This window comes from Scylla paramamosain, chromosome 9, assembly GCF_035594125.1.
Source record: "Scylla paramamosain isolate STU-SP2022 chromosome 9, ASM3559412v1, whole genome shotgun sequence".
Taxonomy (NCBI): Eukaryota; Metazoa; Arthropoda; class Malacostraca; order Decapoda; family Portunidae; genus Scylla; species Scylla paramamosain.
The window spans coordinates 4,407,487-4,425,000 of NC_087159.1; the positions used below are offsets into that span (position 1 = coordinate 4,407,487).

Sequence of the window (17,514 nt, forward strand, 5' to 3'; positions counted from 1 at the left end):
TAAAGATTTACATTGGTTGGGCGGACTTAAGGTTACCAAGTAACTTAACAGTAACTGCAGGCCTGAGTACACCATAGATTACATGGCTGAACGGGTCTGTTTGATAGTGTAGAGTGGTAGAGAGTAGGATGTGTTGTTGTCTGATCAGAGTTGAATGTAGATCTGTAAGATCTGTTATGATGGTTCCAATATTATTCATGACCCCCTACATGGCTAGTTCAGTTTAAATTTATATATATTGTAATATGTATTTTTTATTAGTACTTAGCCATCACCAAACAGATATATGTGTTGTTAGAAATTATGAATTTTTATTAGTACTTAGCTATCACCAAACAAATATATGTGTTGTTAGAAATGAATTTTTATTAGTACTTAGCTATCACCAAACAAATATATGTATTGTTAGAAATTATAAAATTTTTATTAGTGCGTAGCTATCACCAAACAAATATGTGTATTGTTAGAAATTGTAAATTTCTGACACCCTTTCAATAATTTTTATGATATTGTCACACAGAATCTTGAAGATTCAAACTTACATAAGCCAAGTCCTATAACTTTCTGCACAACAATATATGCCATTAATTGAACAGGCTGTTGTGTAGAATTTTGCTTTTTGTGTTGTGTGTTACCCTTCTGGGTAGGTATAATTGAGTGTGTGAACTATTGTTATTCTTTCTGGATAGTATTGTTCTTAAAGTGACATCTAGCAATCCATCTCCCTTGACTTAAAAATATTTGCTTAATTTCAAAATGGGACTAGTTTGTTGTGATCTGTATCTTGACAAGTGCATTCTGTGTGATTTGTTAGATGTGCATGTTAGTTCTGCATGTTGATAACATGCGATAGGGCATGTTCACTCATCACATGGACACACCACTACAACCACCAGCAAATGACTCGTGTAGTTGCCAGATGCTACTGAAAAGACCAGAGATTCTGGGAATCATGACAGTAATTAACACAGTCATACCTCATGCTAGGTAAATGACTCTGGTACATCAAAGACTATTGCCAGTACTGCTGGAGAAATACCTAGTCTAGAGTTCAGACCACGCAGGTTGGTGTATATGCATATCTAGATACATGAGTGGGCAACAATGCCTACACAGTCACAACATTAAATTTTACCATATGCAGACACACAATTTCTGTTGGACATAGTACATAAACATATATGATCACATTTTACTCAGCCAACAGCATGCCATGCATGATGACATTTTGATTCTCATTGCTTTAGGTATTTAGACAGTGATAAAATGCAGTCTATTTGGACTTTTCTTGAGTGGCAGTGAAGCACAGTTATGAGGAACAGCAACAGCATACGTCCTGGAAGACCAGTGGTTACGTTGTCCTTTACACTTAATGTAGCACCGATCGTGTGTTTGCATACATGCTCATGCACACACACACACGCACACACGCACGCACGCACGCACGCACCCACACACACACACACACACACACACACACACACACACACACACACACACACACACACACACACACACACACACACACACACACACACAGTTTAGTACTGTACTTGAAAATGCATTCTTATAGCTCACAGGAAAACGGAAAGGACAAAGGAGGGATTACTTGAGTACATATTTCATCCCATGACTGCAGGGCTGAAGCATGTTGCTGGGCATGGAGATGGGAGAGGCTATTCTTTTGTTATTTATGGAAATTTTAGCTGAATGAATCACTCCTTAGAGTGGACCTGCTTATCCTCTGGCTTGAACTCATGGACCATCACCTTGGCAGAGGTTGTGCCCAACATCTTGTCAACATCAAACACACGTTCCCCAGCAATCTCAAAAGTGGTATAGTCCATGGTATAGAGAGACTCATAACCCAGACGTTGTAAGAGTCGCTGTGAAGGCACTGCTGTGGCCTGGCTTGTAGCTAGTTGACACCCCTTCTGGCAGCCTAGCCTTTCACTCTCCTGTAGGAGCAAAGTTATACCTCTTATGACCACTACTGTTAATGAGGAAATGACTGAAACTCAAATATCTTTAAATAAGAGAGAGAAAACACCTTGTAGTGATTTTTTTTGAAAGATTATGCAGTATAGTAGGTGCAAAACCAAAGAATATTCACGACAAAAAAAAAAAAAACTTTGGAAGTATATGTACAGTATAGTGCATTAGTCATCAATGGAGATGAAATCTGACACTTACCATTACTTTCCATTGCTATGGACGAAAGATTCTTAAAGCAACTTAGTAAGAAGTATGGTAATGACCAGTTACTAACTCAGTCTAAGAAAGCAATGCATAGGGGCCAGAAATGCCAATTAGGGCATTAGGATTAATTTTTAGGTGTTAAAAGTAGAAGGCCTGAAGTTATATTAAAGTTATATTTGGCGCTGATCAGACCTCATCTAGACTATGCTGTACAGTTCTGATACCCATATTACAGGAAGGATACAGGTCTATTAGAATCAGTACAAAGGAGAATGACTAAAAGGATACAGGGGATGAGGAGTATTCCTTACAAGGTGAGACTGAAGTTGTTAAATTTACATTCTTTAGAGAGACGTAGGTTAAGAGAGGACCTGATAGAAGTCTTTAAGTGGTATAAGGGCTATAACAAGGGGGACGTAAGCAAAATTCTAAGGATCAGTAACCAGGACAAAACAAGAAAATGGGTTCAAGCTTGAAAAATTTAGGTTTAAAAAAAGAGATAGGAAGAAATTGGTTCTCAAATAGAGTGGTGGATGAATTGAATGGAACAGACTCAGTAATCAAGTTGTTAGTGGTAAGCATTAGGGAGCTTTAAGAGATGATTAGATGGATTTATGGATGGGGATGATAGGTGGAAATAAGTAGGTATGTTTCATACAGGGACTGCCACGTGTAAGCCTGATGGCTTCTTGCAGCTTCCCTTATTTCTTATGTTCTTATGTAAATCACAATGCTTCATTATGCCTGGACTTGGACAACATTGCCTTACAATTGGCTCACATCAGCATTCATTACCTGAACCAAGCGTCTGCCCACGCCACGACCCCCCATCTTCTCAGGCACTGTGATCATAGCAAGCTCTAAAATGCGGTCCACGTTTTGATAGCATTTGAAAAAGTCAACAGCAGTTTCCAGCACTGAAAGGACCGTGTGCAAAGTCTTCACCTGGAGAAAAAAGGTGTAGATTAGGACTGGTAATTCCTTGGTAACTTGTTGGTCAGAAGAGGAATGTGATGTCCTGAATATTTTTTTAATAAGAATGTATACCTTGGTCTTTGGGCTGTTAAGGGCATGCTGATAGGTTGTGGTTTGTTCACGTGTCAGAATGGTGGCCAGCAGGATGCCACCTATCTTGCCTGTATCTGGTACCCTTGCTATCACTGACACTCCACTTTGTGCCCACTCCAGCACTGAATTGGGGATCCACTCCATGTTGTCTTTATAGGTCATATGTAGGCCGGTGCTCTGCAGAGGCAGTGATAACAGTGCTAGGGTGATTCATTAGCATGACTCATGATTTGGTCTTCCTTGTGCATGGGGAAAGGTGTAGTATCTACTGTCATTGAGAGGGAATTTTGTAACTTTGGTATGGTGAGTCTCCTTAACAAACATGATCCTAAACCTTAAGAGTGCAAAGCCAGAGTTTAAGCTGAAGTGATGCATATTCAAGTCTCATGATTTTTTGGTACATAACAAGAAGTGTCCTTCATCTGCCAGGTGCATGCATGGTGCATGGGAAAACACTTTTACATAAGGTGTGACATGAAGTGAAACTGGCTGAAGGGAAAACTACATGTAATCACTTTTTCATTAAGTTTATTCTTCCCTGAGGAAAAAAAAAATATGCTTACCAGAGGTTCCCGTGGGAAAAAGTGTTCTGCTAGGAAGTCCACCACTTCCTGTGATTCTTCCTCCTTCAGGATGGAGTACTTCAGGGTGTCTGAGTCCACCATATTGCTTTCTGGAGAAAAATGTGGCTGTATCTGTCATCCAGAGAGAGAAATAGAGAATAAAGGAGAGTAGGAAGGTTGATGCAAGTTATTGGTGAAGTGGTCTGGTCAGGGAGAGGTGAGGTTAGTGTGCAAAGAAGGCAGTGAAGGCCTTATGAAAAGGTGTGTCACTGCCAGTCTTTCTTGATATCTGCCCACTTACATTAAACACATTACCACCTGCACACTTGCAACAAGCACCACCACCATACCAGCAACCTGCACCATCATACACACCCGTGACACCACCCCTCTGCCAGTCCACATAAGTGCAGGCACAGCCACCACTCTGCCAGTCCACTTAGGTGTAGGCACACTCACTTTTCCACGCCACCACCCCTCACCTCTCCACCTGCTGCTGTCTTCTAGTATCAACCTTGGTCAATTAAATGAATTCTCAGCACCACCTCTACATATTAACTATGATGTCTTTCCTAACCCTCTCCCCCTCTCATGCACTACAGTAATTCAAGTTACACAAATACAATACAATAAACATGATATTGAATAATCTTAAATACATAACAAAGAACCATAAATACATAACAAAAAACATTAAAATTTCATAAAATATAATGCCAGTGACCTGTATCAATTTTTTTTTTTATGTAGGAGGGACACTGGCCAAAGGCAACAAAAATCCAGTAAAAAAAAAATGAGATGCCCACTGAGATCCCCGAACAGGGTTCAAAGCAGTAGTCAAAAATTGAAGGATAAGTGTCTTGAAACCTCCCTCTTGAAGGAATTCAAGTCATAGGAAGGTGGAAATACAGAAGCAGGCAGGGAGTTCAGAGTTTACCAGAGAAAGGGATGAATGATTGAGAATACTGGTTACTCTTGCATTAGGGAGGTGGGCAGAATAGGAGTGAGAGAAAGAAGAAAGTCTTGTGTAGTGAGGCTGCGGGAGGAAAGGCATGCAGTTAGTATGATCAGAAGAGCAGTTAGCATGAAAATAGCAGTAGAAGATAGCTAGAGATGCAACATTGCAGTAATGAGAGAGAGGCTGAAGACAGTCAATCAGAGGAGAGGAGTTGATGAGACAGAAAGCTTTTGATTCCACCCTGTCTAGAAGAGTGGTATGAGTGGAACTGCCTCCCCAGACATGTGAAGCATACTCCATACATGGACGGATAAAATCCTTGTACAGAGTTAGCAGCTTGGCGGGGGGTGGGTGAGAAAAACTGGTGGAGATGTCTCAGAATGCCTAAATTCATAGAAGCTGTTTTAGTTAGAGATAAGATGTGAAGTTTCCAGTTTAGATTATAAGTAAAGGATAGACCGATGATGTTCTGTGTAGAAGAGGGGGACAGTTAAGTGTCACTGAAGAAGAGGGGATAGTTGTCTGGAAGGTTATGTTAAGTTGATAGATGGAGGAATTGAGCTTTTGAGGCATTGAACAATACCAAGTTTGCTCTGTCCCAATCAGAAATTTTAGAAAGATCAGGCATTCTGTGACTTCCCTGTGTGAACTGTTTACTTCCTGAAGGGATGAACATCTATGAAAAGACGTTGAAAAGTGCAGGGTGGTATCATCAGTGTAGGAATGGATAAGACAAGAAGTTTGGTTTAGAAGGTCATCGATGAATAATAAGGAGAGTGGGTGACAGGACAGAACCCAGGGGAACACCACTGTTAATAGGTTTAGGAGAAGAACAGTGACCATCTACCACAGCAGCAATAGAAAGGAAACTTGAGATGACATTACAGAGAGAAGGATAGAAGCCGTAGGAGGGTAGTTTGGAAATCAAAGCTTTGTGCCAGACTCTATTAAAAAAGCTTTTGATATGTCTAAGGCAACAGCAAAAGTTTCACCAAAATTTCTAAAAGAGGATGACCAAAACTCATTAAGGAAAGCCAGGAGATCACCACTATAGTGGCCTTGATGGAACCCATACTGGCAATCAGATAGGTTTTGAAGTGATAGATGTTTAAGAGTCTTCCTGTTGACGATAGATTAAAAAACTTTAGATAGGCAGGAAATTAAAACAATAGGACGGTAGTTTGAAGGGTTAGAATGGTCACCCTTTTAAAGGAACAGGCTGAATGTAGGCAAACTTCCAGCAAGAAGGAAAGGTAGATGTTGACGGAGTTGAAAAAGCAAGGTGCAAGCACGGAGACACAGTTTTGGAGAACAATAGGAGGGACCCCATCAAGTCCATAAGCCTTCTGAGGAATAAGACCAGGGAGGGAATGGAAAACATCATTGCGAAGAATTTTAATAGGTAGCAAGACGTAGTCAGAGGGTGGAGGAAAGGGAGGAACAAGCCCTGAATCGTCCAAGGTAGAGTTTTTAGCAAAGGTTTGAGCAAAGAGTTCAGCTAAACTGGTTCAGTTGTCACTGGTTCAATTGTCCACTGGTTCAATTGTCCACTGGTTCAGTTGTCACTGGTTCAGTTGTCACTGGTTCAATTGTCTACTGGTTCAGTTGTCACTGGTTCAATTGTCACTGATTCAATTGCCCACTGGTTCAGTTGTCACTGGTTCAGTTGCCCACTGGTTCAGTTGTCACTGGTTCAGTTGCCCACTTGTTCAGTTGTCACTGGTTCAGTCATCCGGTCATTATTCTAAACACTTAAATTATCCTTAAGTACCATCTCAAACAATAAGGAGAATCCTCCTTAATTCACCAACAGTACTTAATTAAGTACCCTAGAACTTGAAACAATCATCAGTTAAGGGAAGAGTGGTGAACTAGTGGTAACAAGATGTGATTTATCTTTGAGGGAAGAGAAAGAATTATGTAAAGCTTGCATTGTAGTTATTGGCTTTATAATGGCATTTTATTTCACTTCATTGTTTTTTGCAGAAACGTGATTGATTGTATTATTTTTAATTAATTTATTAATTTGGTTTAAGATACTGGCTGAGATGCAAAAAACTACAGCTCACTGCTGGGGCAGTCATTACTCCCCAATATGTAAGTAGAATAAAGTTGTGTTCCGGGATATGCCTTGATGCGCTTTTCTAGTGATTGTTTTGGTGAATCGGTGTGGTAGTCTGAAAGTTGTCACTGATGTACTCACCATAGTAGTCTCTCTCTCTCTCTCTCTCTCTCTCTCTCTCTCTCTCTCTCTCTCTCTCTCTCTCTCTCTCTCTCTCTCTCTCTCTCTCTCTCTCTCTCTCTCTCTCTCTCTCTCTCTCTCTCTCTGGTTCTGTTTAGTGACGTTTAGTCCATTAAGAATTGGCGGGTATGTGGAAACACCAGGTCACTAGAGTTTCTGTGTATTTACAAGATTTACACACGGAGGCAAGGCTGCTTCCCGAACAAGCCACACACTCCAGCGCCGCAAATGCCCCTCGCTGCCCACCTCACCCACCAGAAATCCGCTCACCAGCTTCAGCATCCTATCATGGTGGCCAGCTAGCCTTATACTTTTGTTGCATGTGTTAGAAAAGTATATAATACATGATAAGACTGAATAAAACATTATGATACAATATATGCCTAGAGAATCATTAATGAATTCTTGTGGCATCGAAAGACATTTTGTGGATTAGAGGAAATCTAAGTACTTTAAAGAACTTTTTTTGAAAGAAAAACTAAATATATACATCTCATGAGTTACCAGAGTGAAAATGGTGTTATTTGAATGATTTCTCATCATTTTGTTTTGAGGTCAGAAAAAGTGCATATCAATTGAATATGGATGACAACTGTTTCCCCCGAGCAGCAGGAATACATTCCTCCTCCACCTGTCCTGATGCACCACGCTGGGACGGTTGTTTATTTTATTTTGTTTATTTATTTGTTTATTTTTTCAAGTCATAGGAAGGTGGAAATACATAAGCAGGCAGGGAGTTCCAGAGTTTACCAGAGAAATGGATGAATGACTGAGAATACTGGTTAACTCTTGCATTAGGGAGGTGGACAGAATAGGGGTGAGAGAAAGAAGAAAGTCTTGTGCAGCGAGGCTGCTGGAGGAGGGGGAGCACGCAGTTAGCAAGATCAGAAAAGCAGTAACATGAAAATAGCAGTAGAAGATAGCAAGAGATGCAACACTGCAGTGATGAGAAAAAGGCTAAAGACAGTTAGAGGAGAGGAGTTGATGAGACGAAAAGCTTTTGATTCCATCCTGTCTAGAAGAGCGGTATGAGTGGAACCACCCCTCCAGACATGTGAAGCATACTCCATAGATGGGTGGATAAGGCCCTTGTACAGAGTTAGCAGCTGTGGGGGTGAGAAAAACTGGCGGAGACGTCTCAGAACGCCTAACTTCATAGAAGCTATTTTAGCTAGAGATAAGATGTGAAGTTTCCAGTTTAGATTATTAGTAAAGGACAGACTGATGATGTTTAGTGCAGAAGAGGAGGACAGCTGAGTGTCATTGAAGAAGAGGGGATGATTGTGTGGAAGGTTGTGTCGATTTGATAGATGGATTAATTAAGTTTTTAAAGCATTAAACAATACTGAGTTTGCTATGCTCCAATCAGAAATTTTAGAGAGATCAGAAATCAGGTGTTCTGTGGCTTCCCTGCGTGAACTGTTTACCTCCAGAATGGTTGGACGCTCTTCATGTGGCTGGAATTCCGCAAACGGAATCGGTTACATAATGTTGAAGTTTGCGTTAGGCGGCGCCTAACACACACACACACACACACACACACACACACACACACACACACTTATTGCACTTATATAAAAAAATAAATTATTTTTAGGATGTTATATTTATGTTGCATATTTAACAAGCCACCATTTCATTGTCACTATCCCTTGTTCATTTGCCCTTGATTATTGTTATTTTCTATGTTACATTATTTGTGGAGGCCGCTGGGTGTACGTGTAGTGCCCGAAGATTGCAGGAAAGGTCCTTTGTGCCATTGTCCGAGTATTGGATTTTCCTATATTAGCATTGTCAGTGAATGCGAGAGAGAGAGAGAGAGAGAGAGAGAGAGAGAGAGAGAGAGAGAGAGAGAGAGAGACCCTTTGTCATCAAAGTTAAGTTTAGCTCTGGTTCCACTCCCCGCACGCCTTCCACTGTCCTGCTTTACCCTCTCCCTGGCCCACGTCTCTCCTCCCGCCTCTCTCTCTCTCTCTCTCTCTCTCTCTCTCTCTCTCTCTCTCTCTCTCTCTCTCTCTCTCTCTACTTTGGCCTCCCAACTTCTTAAGATTCTTTTCCCCAACTTCCCCACAGCGGCCTTGAACGTCCCCTCAGCCTTATCTCACCTCCATCGCGTGTCCCACAGCCACTTGGGTAATTGTCTAGAGTCCTTACCGGGCCTTATTACTGGTCTATTCACTTCAATTCTTTTACACATACCTTCACATGCACCTAAAACATCATTTTAAAGTGGGGGACAAATGCCCCCTTCCCTCTAGTCCAGCAAAATTGGGGACATGTGGGAAGGCGGGGTTTTTGGGTGGGGGAGACATAAATCAGCGAGCGATTTTCGGCCAGGTTAGGTTAGGTTAGGTTAGGTTAGGTTAACCTAACCTAACCTAACCTAACCTAACCTAAACTAACCTAACCTAACCTAACCTAACCTAACCTAACTAACCTAACCTAACCTAACCTAACCTAACCTAACCTAACCTGGCCGAAAATCGCTCGCTGATTTATGTCTCCCCCACCCAAAAACCCCGCCTTCCCACATGTCCCCAATTTTGCTGGACTAGAGGGAAGGGGGCATTTGTCCCCCACTTTAAAATGATGTTTTAGGTGCATGTGAAGGTATGTGTAAAAGAATTGAAGTGAATAGACCAGTAATAAGGCCCGGTAAGGACTCTAGACAATTACCGCCACTTGTCCTCCCTTCATGCAGTGCGATGATTAACATGTAACGGCTCCCCAAATACCAAAACCTCAGTCCCTTGTTAGGTGGCGCCACCCTAGCCCTGATAAAATAGGAGAATCAGAGGAAAAAAAAAAATGCACTGCCAGTTTCACTATAGCGATCGACGATGATGTTTGGCTATGCGGTAGACAGTGGTACTAACAGCTGCTGTTTTACCTTGGACAGATAAGAGCCCCCACACACGGAGCGATTTTAGAAGCGCGACTTGAGAAGCGCGACTCCGAAGTCAATGGAAGTCTATTGGACCCCACAGACGTGGTCGCGACTCGCTGGTTCGGAAGCGCGACTCGAGATATCCCTCGGTGAAGCGCGACTTTTGAGCGACTCGGTTAACATGTGTTTCAATGAGGCCGTTCACACGAGGCGACTGCTTCCCGCGATTTCATCACTACTTGCATCTCATTGGCTGGTAGGGGTGACACTAGAGCCAATGAGCGATCAGGCAGAGTTTGGAGTCAGGCAGACTGATTTTTATTCCCGCGTCATTGGTGAATGAGATGGCAGTCCACGTGGATACAGTAGCGGGGATGGGGGGTATGGCGGGGGAGGGGGTATGCTGTCACTGCACCAGTTGCCGTGTGTGTGGGGTCAACCCAGAATCACGCTTCTCAAGTCGCGCTTCTAAAATCGCTCCGTGTGTGGGGGCCTTAAGTGTGCTAGATGTTGAACCATATTCTGAAACGCTCCTGCGCCGCATCTCCACTACTTTCAAAAAGCTTTAGTTGAAGTTACACGAGTTTTTAAGGGTGTTTTTGATTCTATTGATTATTATCAACAGATGAAATGCTCCCTAATCTAGTCATCTCAGTGTCCTTTGAAAATAGTCTTGGTGAGAGAGCAAAGCGTTTCCGAATACGGGCCATTGGCCGTTATTGCGAAACAACGGAGCACCTTTTGTACAGGAGTAACTCTGTACAAAAGAATGATCCACGCTTGTTAGACTTTCGGGAGATTATACAAAGTTCTGGAGCACAAAACGTACTTGCGTATTTCCAACTATCATCCTCATTCAAGATTAGACACATTTTTGGATGAAGATTATAGGTGGAGATAGGTAGGTACGTTTCATACATAAACTACCACGTGTAGACCTGACAGCTTCTTGCAGTTTCCCTTATTTTCCTTTGTTCTTAGGTACGAACTACTGGCGCGTCCTTCAGGAACCTCTGTAACCTTCCAGTTATAAGCCTAATGGAGAACGTAGAATCAATGCTACATGAAGGGTGCTCTTCATTGCGACATGAGAAGATTCTCAAAGAGCACTGCACAAAATTCGATTTCAGTCACGGAGAATATATTTCCGAGTTTCTAGCCAGCGCATTGTGAAGAAGTGTCTCCGGGTGCGGTGTATGGTTTCTGAAAGACTTGGCGAGTAGCAGTGAAATGGCTAATGGGAGCCACGGCGATGAAGCGAAGTCATTGTGTTGTTCTTCACGCTATGCAGGAAACGCCCGTATTCAAAAACGCTTTGCTCTCTCACCACGACTGTTTTCAAAGGCCACAGAGATGATTAGCCGGGTTGTCAAGGGTGTTTCTCCTGTTAATAATGTAGAAATCTTGTTAATTTGTCACTAAAACCATAAAAAATGCTTAAAAACCCGTGTAACTTCAATTAGAGCCTTCTGAGAGTAGTCGTGGTGCGGCGTAGAAGTGTTTCAGAGTATGATCTAGAGGCTGGGAGGAATGCACAGGAACCTCTCGAATATTACTACCGTGCTAAGACAACAGCCTGTGTTTTCACTCCTCTCGGTTAGCGATCTGTCTGTTCCAGGCCACCCGAGCAAAACTTCATGTCTTAAAGCTCCATTTGGTTCTGTTATATCTATCCTGCGTTTTTTATTTTTTTTATTTTATTTGTTTTTTATTACTTATTTATTTTACCTTCTCATCCGACCGCTTCATCTAGTTCATCATCTATCCTGCTGCCTTTTTCCTTCCTATCTCATCTCTTTATCAAGTTGCCTTCCTCTACCTCTCCATCTTATTCCTCCATCTGTGTAGTTCATCTATCCTGTGTTATTTATTTATTTTCTACCTTCTTATTTCATCCCTCCATCTAGTTCTGTATCTATCCCGCCGTCTTTACCTTCTCATCTCGTGTGTCTATCCAGTTCTCTGTCTGCTCTGCCCTCCTTCACTATTGCTAGGCTGTCAATCCGCTACTCTGACGGTCCATTTGTTATTGCCTCTTCGTTGTTTGCCATCTTTGGTCTTCGTGCACTTTTTTTTTTTTTAAGCCAAGATGTTGTTACCTTTGTTTTGCTCCCCAATCCATGATGATCTTTCTTTACTTCCCATTCTTCCTTTAGGCAGTGAAGTTTTCGATCAGGCCTCATATAAGACTCGAGGCTTTCCATCTCTACTCCCATGTTTGAATTAAGTCACACACACACACACACACACACGCACACGCACACGCACACACACACACACACACACACAGGAGTTGAAGCGATGATTTCCTTATTTTAAGCAGCAGTGTCCTCTCGTCGGCGGCGGTGCATTATAAACACAGTCCTCCTGAGACCACTGAGAAATCGCATACCAAATTCCCATTAAGTCCTTTGGAAAGACCTTATGAAAAATATGATAAGATTGTGTGTGTGTGTGTGTGTGTGTGTGTGTGTGTGTGTGTGTGTGTGTGTGATTGAAACGACGTTGCTAGGCGACGAGCAGCGGCGGCAGATGACAGGCAGCGGCAGCAGCAGCAGAGCCAGGGTCGGGATGGTTGACCGCAGTCCGAAAGGAGGGAGTGAGGGAGGGAGGGAGGGAGGGAGGGAGGGAGGGAGGGAGGGAGAGCGTCTTCAATGGCAGCAATTCCTGGGCTTGTGGAGAAAAGACGCGTCAATTTCCAGTAATCACCATTCCTGCCGGATAGTTGGGAGGGCCCGCGCGCCGTGGCACCTAGACGCCCCGGGAATGCCAACCAAATCAACTCCGTAATGGTTTTGTGTTGGGATGCCGCGCCCACCCGAGCATAAGGAGGGCCGGCGGAAGTGTAGTGTGAAAGTGTAGGGCTGTAGGCTATTGTGACTCGTAATTAGTGACTGCTCTGCTTGTGATGTGCGTGATGGTGGTGGTGGTGGTGGTAGTGGGAAATGTAGTGATAGTAACAGAGAGGGGCGAGGGCGAGGGGAGAAACACGTGAGGGGAAGGATACGAGGAAAAGGTACGAGTGCTGTGGTACAGAGAGAGAGAGAGAGAGAGAGAGAGAGAGAGAGAGAGAGAGAGAGAGAGAGAGAGAGAGAGAGAGAGAGAGAGAGAGACGCAAAAAATAGCAAAAGGTAAGAAATTAAAAAAGAGAAAATCAGGTTTGAGTAATGAGAACCTGGTGAAAAAGTAGAGAGAGAGAGAGAGAGAGAGAGAGAGAGAGAGAGAGAGAGAGAGAGAGAGAGAGAGAGAGAGAGAGAGAGAGAGCTGGGGGGTGAAGAGTTGAAGGTGAAAGGAGGGACGGACTGAGAAGAATCATCCAACATTCTTGAGACATTCTGCTGTTTTAATATCCCTCCTGTGAGGTTGAGATTATCATCGTCTCACGTATAGTTTTTAGGAGACACACTTAGCACAGAAACTCACTCGATCATTCATCTCTTGCCTGTGTTTATATCATCTTTATGTTTTCAGTGACTTTTTTTTTTTCACTGTACACTTCTCCCTCTCTCTCCACACACACACACACACACACACACACACACACACACACACACACACACACACACACACACACACACACACACACACACACACACACACACACACACACACACACTAACTTTTTTTGTTTTCGTGTGGAAAGTACGGTTTAGTCACTCACACTCTCTCTCTCTCTCTCTCTCTCTCTCTCTCTCTCTCTCTCTCTCTCTCTCTCTCTCTCTCTCTCTCTCTCTCTCTCTCTCTCTCTCTCTCTCTCTCTCTCTCTCTCTCTCTCTCTCTCTCTCTCTCTCTCCTTATTGGATTTATTTGGACCAGAGACGAGGGTAGTCGAGGAGACTCTCTCTCTCTCTCTCTCTCTCTCTCTCTCTCTCTCTCTCTCTCTCTCTCTCTCTCTCTCTCTCTCTCTCTCTCTCTCTCTCTCTCTCTCTCTCTCTCTAGCTCTTATAACATTTTCTTTTTAATTTTTTGTTCTTTTTCGTCTAGTGTTTGCGTGTTCCTCAATAGTCGTATTCATATATAAAAACTATATTATGGGTGGGTATGTCACGCTTTTGATCAATTTCACGCTTATTTTATGATTATTTTTATTTATTTATTTATTTATTTATTTATTTATTTATTTATTTATTTATTTTCTACTTTAGTTTGGTTCATTCTAATTCGTCTAGGCTCCTTCTTTCCAAATTCTAAGCTCTTTCCTTCTTAATTCCAAGGTGTCTCCTTTCTAACTCTAAGCCAACTTCTTAACTCAAAGCTTCTTCCTAACCTCAAGCTCCTTGCGTAACTTCGTCTCTCCTTTTTCCTAGCTTTTTCCTTCCTAATTCTAAGGTCTTTCCTTCCTAACTTCAAACTCCTACTTTCGTAACTTCAAGCCTTTTTCCTTTCTAACTCCAAATTCCTTCCTTCCTGTAAGATGTCGGTTTGTACTTGATGATGAGAGGGAGTAACAGTCTTCGGAGCATTGAACAGAGATATGTACAAAGATTATAGAGAAGCTCGCGACGCCGGGTCTTTATAGTGAATCTGAACCTCTTGACTACTCACCCAGCTCGTAGCGTTATTGTGATAAACTGCGTACCTGGATGTCTGGCCAACGCTTCAGGTTATCTTGACTTTATGTTGGAACTCAAATATCCTCTATTTTGGCTAATACATCAACTTGTTTTGGCTGCCACGTCCGGTTATGTAAGATCACAATTGTTACATCATACCTCTTGGCATAGTGATGAGTGTAAAAATAAACATAACAGTGTCTGATATTCCCAACTTTAAGCTTCTTCCTCCCTAACCTCAAGCTCCTTCCTCGCTGACTTGAAGCTCTTTCTTTTCTAACCACGCAGCTCCTTTTTCACCTCCATGCTTTTTTTTTCTTTTAGATATAACCTCAATCTCCCTTTTTTCTTAACTCTAAGCGCTTTTATTCCCAACTTCAAGTTTTTTTCCCTAACCCTAAGCTCCTTTACTCCTAATTTCAAGATCTTTTTTTCCTTATCCCAAGCTTTTTTTTTTTTTCAAACCCAAAGTTTTTTTCTAACCCTCAAACTCTATTTTTCCTAACTTTTGGCGTTTTTTTTTCCTAACTCCAAGCTCCTTTTTTTTTTCCCCTAAACCCAACTTTTTTTTTCCTATCTCCAAGCACTTTTAATCCTCCTCGAAAAAGAAAAAGTTATCACGAAAAAAAAAAAAAAATCAAAACCAAAAAGAACATTTGGACATGAATATATAAAAAAAAAGCAGAAGTAAGAATATTACGTAAAAATCCACATATAAAATGGGGAAAAAAAAAAAAGAACATCTCAGACTTTCCCCACTAACTCTCCTCACCGCTGGGAATACTATAGAAAGGGAGGCCACGTAACAGCCCCCCAGATATCTTAGTAACAAAGTAATATCGTGTTATGGTCTCAGAGATTATGACGTCACCACTGTGTGTTGTTGCGTCTTCTTACTCCTCTTCTTCTTTGTTCTGTGATGTTTATGTGTGTATATATGTGTGTGTGTGTGTATGTGTGTGTTTGTGTTTGTGTTTGTTTTGCTCCCTTATTGCATTTTCCCTTCCTTTCATTCTTTTCTTTCTTCTCTCTGTCTCTGTCTCCTTCCTCTCCCCATCTCTGTCTCTCCATTCATCCATAATCTCTGTCATCGTCAGTCCTTTCTCCCTTCCCCTTCCATTTCCGCCGCTGTCTTTTTTTTCCTACCCCCCTCTCTCTCTCTCTCTCTCTCTCTCTCTCTCTCTCTCTCTCTCTCTCTCTCTCTCTCTCTCTCTCTCTCTCTCCTCCGTGTTCCTTTTCCTCTCCTCTTCCTTCCTTCCTTCCTTCCTTCCTTCCTTCCTTCCTTCCTTCCTTCCTTCCTTCCTTCCTTCCTTCCTTCCTTCCTTCCTCTCCTCCCTCCTGTTCTTTCCAGTAGAGCTGTTGTCGTCTGTTTTATATTTGTGCTCCTTCTTTCCTTCCTTCCTTCCTTCCTTCCTTCCTTCCTTCCTTCCTTCCTTCCTTCCTTCCTTCCTTCCTTCCTTCCTTCGTTCATTCTTTCGTTTCCCTCTTTTTCTTTCTTCCTTACTTTGTTCGTCATAATATGGTCTGAATGCTCCAACTTCCTATAGGTCTCTCTCTCTCTCTCTCTCTCTCTCTCTCTCTCTCTCTCTCTCTCTCTCTCTCTCTCTCTCTCTCTCTCTCTCTCTCTCTCTCTCTCTCTCTCTCTCTCTCGTGAAGATATAGCCTGAATACTAATTCCTCAAGACATCTGATAAAGAGAGAGAGAGAGAGAGAGAGAGAGAGAGAGAGAGAGAGAGAGAGAGAGAGAGAGAGAGAGAGAGAGAGAGAGAGAGAGAGAGAGAGATCAATACATATCCTCAGCCTCAAACAGGTGTCCAAACAGACTGGATGGGAGCTTTTATGGCGGGGGATGGCGGAGGAGGAGGGATGGGGTTATCATTCAGTGGAGAGTATGAGGAAGTTTGAACTACGGGGTACGGGGGACGGGTTGGAGAGGAGGGGAATCGAGAAGTGTTAGAAAGGAGTTAAGAGAAGGTAGATTGACTATTAGTGTAGGGAAGGACTGGGGAGAAGAGGAGTGGAGTTAGGAAGGAAATGTAGTCAGGTAGAAAGGGGTTTTGGAAGGGCTGGTACAGGGAAGGCTTGGAGAGGAGAGGAGAGGAGGGGAGTCAAGTAAAGTTAGAGAAGAAAAAAGTTGGAAAGTTTGGGGGGGTTTGAAAGGAGATAAGAGGAGATGCCACAAATACAAGGAAAGGATTGGGGAGGAGAGGAGTCAAGAAAAAAAAAATAGAAAGGAATTGAGTTAGAAAGGGAATAGAAAGACGGTGAGAGGAGATAGAACCATGAACACAGGGAACGGTAGGAGAGGCACCATAACCATAAATACAGAGAAGAAAGGAAACAGGAGAAAAGTTAGAAAGTTGAAAAAAAAAGAAAAGGAATTGGAAATGTCAAGAGGAAAGGGCAGGAGAGGCAAAAATGACAGGTGATGGAAAGCTGGCAGGATGACCAGGGCAGATACTATGATAGAGATGGCATGGAGGAGGGGATGCTAGTGGATAAACAATATAGGTAGGGCTGCTTAGGTCGCCCGCCACTTAAGGGACCGTGGGAGGAGGACCTGTGATGATCTTGTAGTGTTAAAAATATCTCCTTGAATCCATTAAACGTTTTTTTTTTCTCTCTTTTTTATTTATTGATATGAGACGGAAGCCGCGCTCTCAAACGTTTCGGTGTCTTAACTCGACAATTTCTTGTGGCTCAAATGGAAGTTATTAGGGTTCTCAAGGGTGCTTTCGTGATTCTGGTGATAGTTTATTAAGGATCATTTAGAGAAAACATCCAAGAAGACCCAACTAATCTCTGTGGACTTACTGATAAAAACTAGTCGAGATAAGAAACCTTTGGGAATACTTCACTGAAACACTACCCAGCTGATCTGAGAGGGAGTATTGCAACCTTAGCGAAGAGGTGTGGAGTATTGGAAGGAGGAGGAGGGACGGTGGGGCGTCAGGTGTGGGGTTGGAAAGGCTTGGAGATTGAAAGACGGTATAGGAGAAGGTGCAAGTGAAGACTGGGAGGAAAGTTAGGCGGGAAAGATTTGA

At 42.5% G+C, this 17,514-nt stretch overlaps 2 protein-coding genes across 4 annotated transcripts in view; one reads left to right on the top strand and one right to left on the bottom strand.

Moving 5' to 3' along the window:
- Nucleotides 1–17,514, top strand: part of LOC135103432 (lambda-crystallin-like) — a 57,330-nt gene that overhangs the window by 11,338 nt on the left and 28,478 nt on the right. The window lies entirely within an intron of this gene.
- LOC135103436 (arylalkylamine N-acetyltransferase-like 2) lies at nucleotides 1,273–9,156 on the bottom strand. Its single transcript, XM_064009646.1, has 5 exons — nucleotides 9,136–9,156; nucleotides 3,831–3,940; nucleotides 3,247–3,444; nucleotides 2,995–3,144; nucleotides 1,273–1,958 (listed from the first exon to the last, which is right to left on the bottom strand). The coding sequence occupies exons 2-5, from the start codon at nucleotides 3,930–3,932 to the stop codon at nucleotides 1,716–1,718; spliced, it is 693 nt and encodes a 230-aa protein (XP_063865716.1). The 5' UTR covers nucleotides 3,933–3,940; nucleotides 9,136–9,156; the 3' UTR covers nucleotides 1,273–1,715.

Coding starts and splice junctions, on each gene's coding strand:
- LOC135103436 (XM_064009646.1), bottom strand. CDS start 3,932: ATGGTGGACTCAGACACCCTGAAGTACTCCATCCTGAAGGAGGAAGAA. Junction 3,445..3,830: donor TTTTCCCACGGGAACCTCTG/GTAAGCATATTT, acceptor CTGCCTCTGCAG/AGCACCGGCCTACATATGAC. Junction 1,959..2,994: donor TGGGCAGACGCTTGGTTCAG/GTAATGAATGCT, acceptor TTGCTCCTACAG/GAGAGTGAAAGGCTAGGCTG.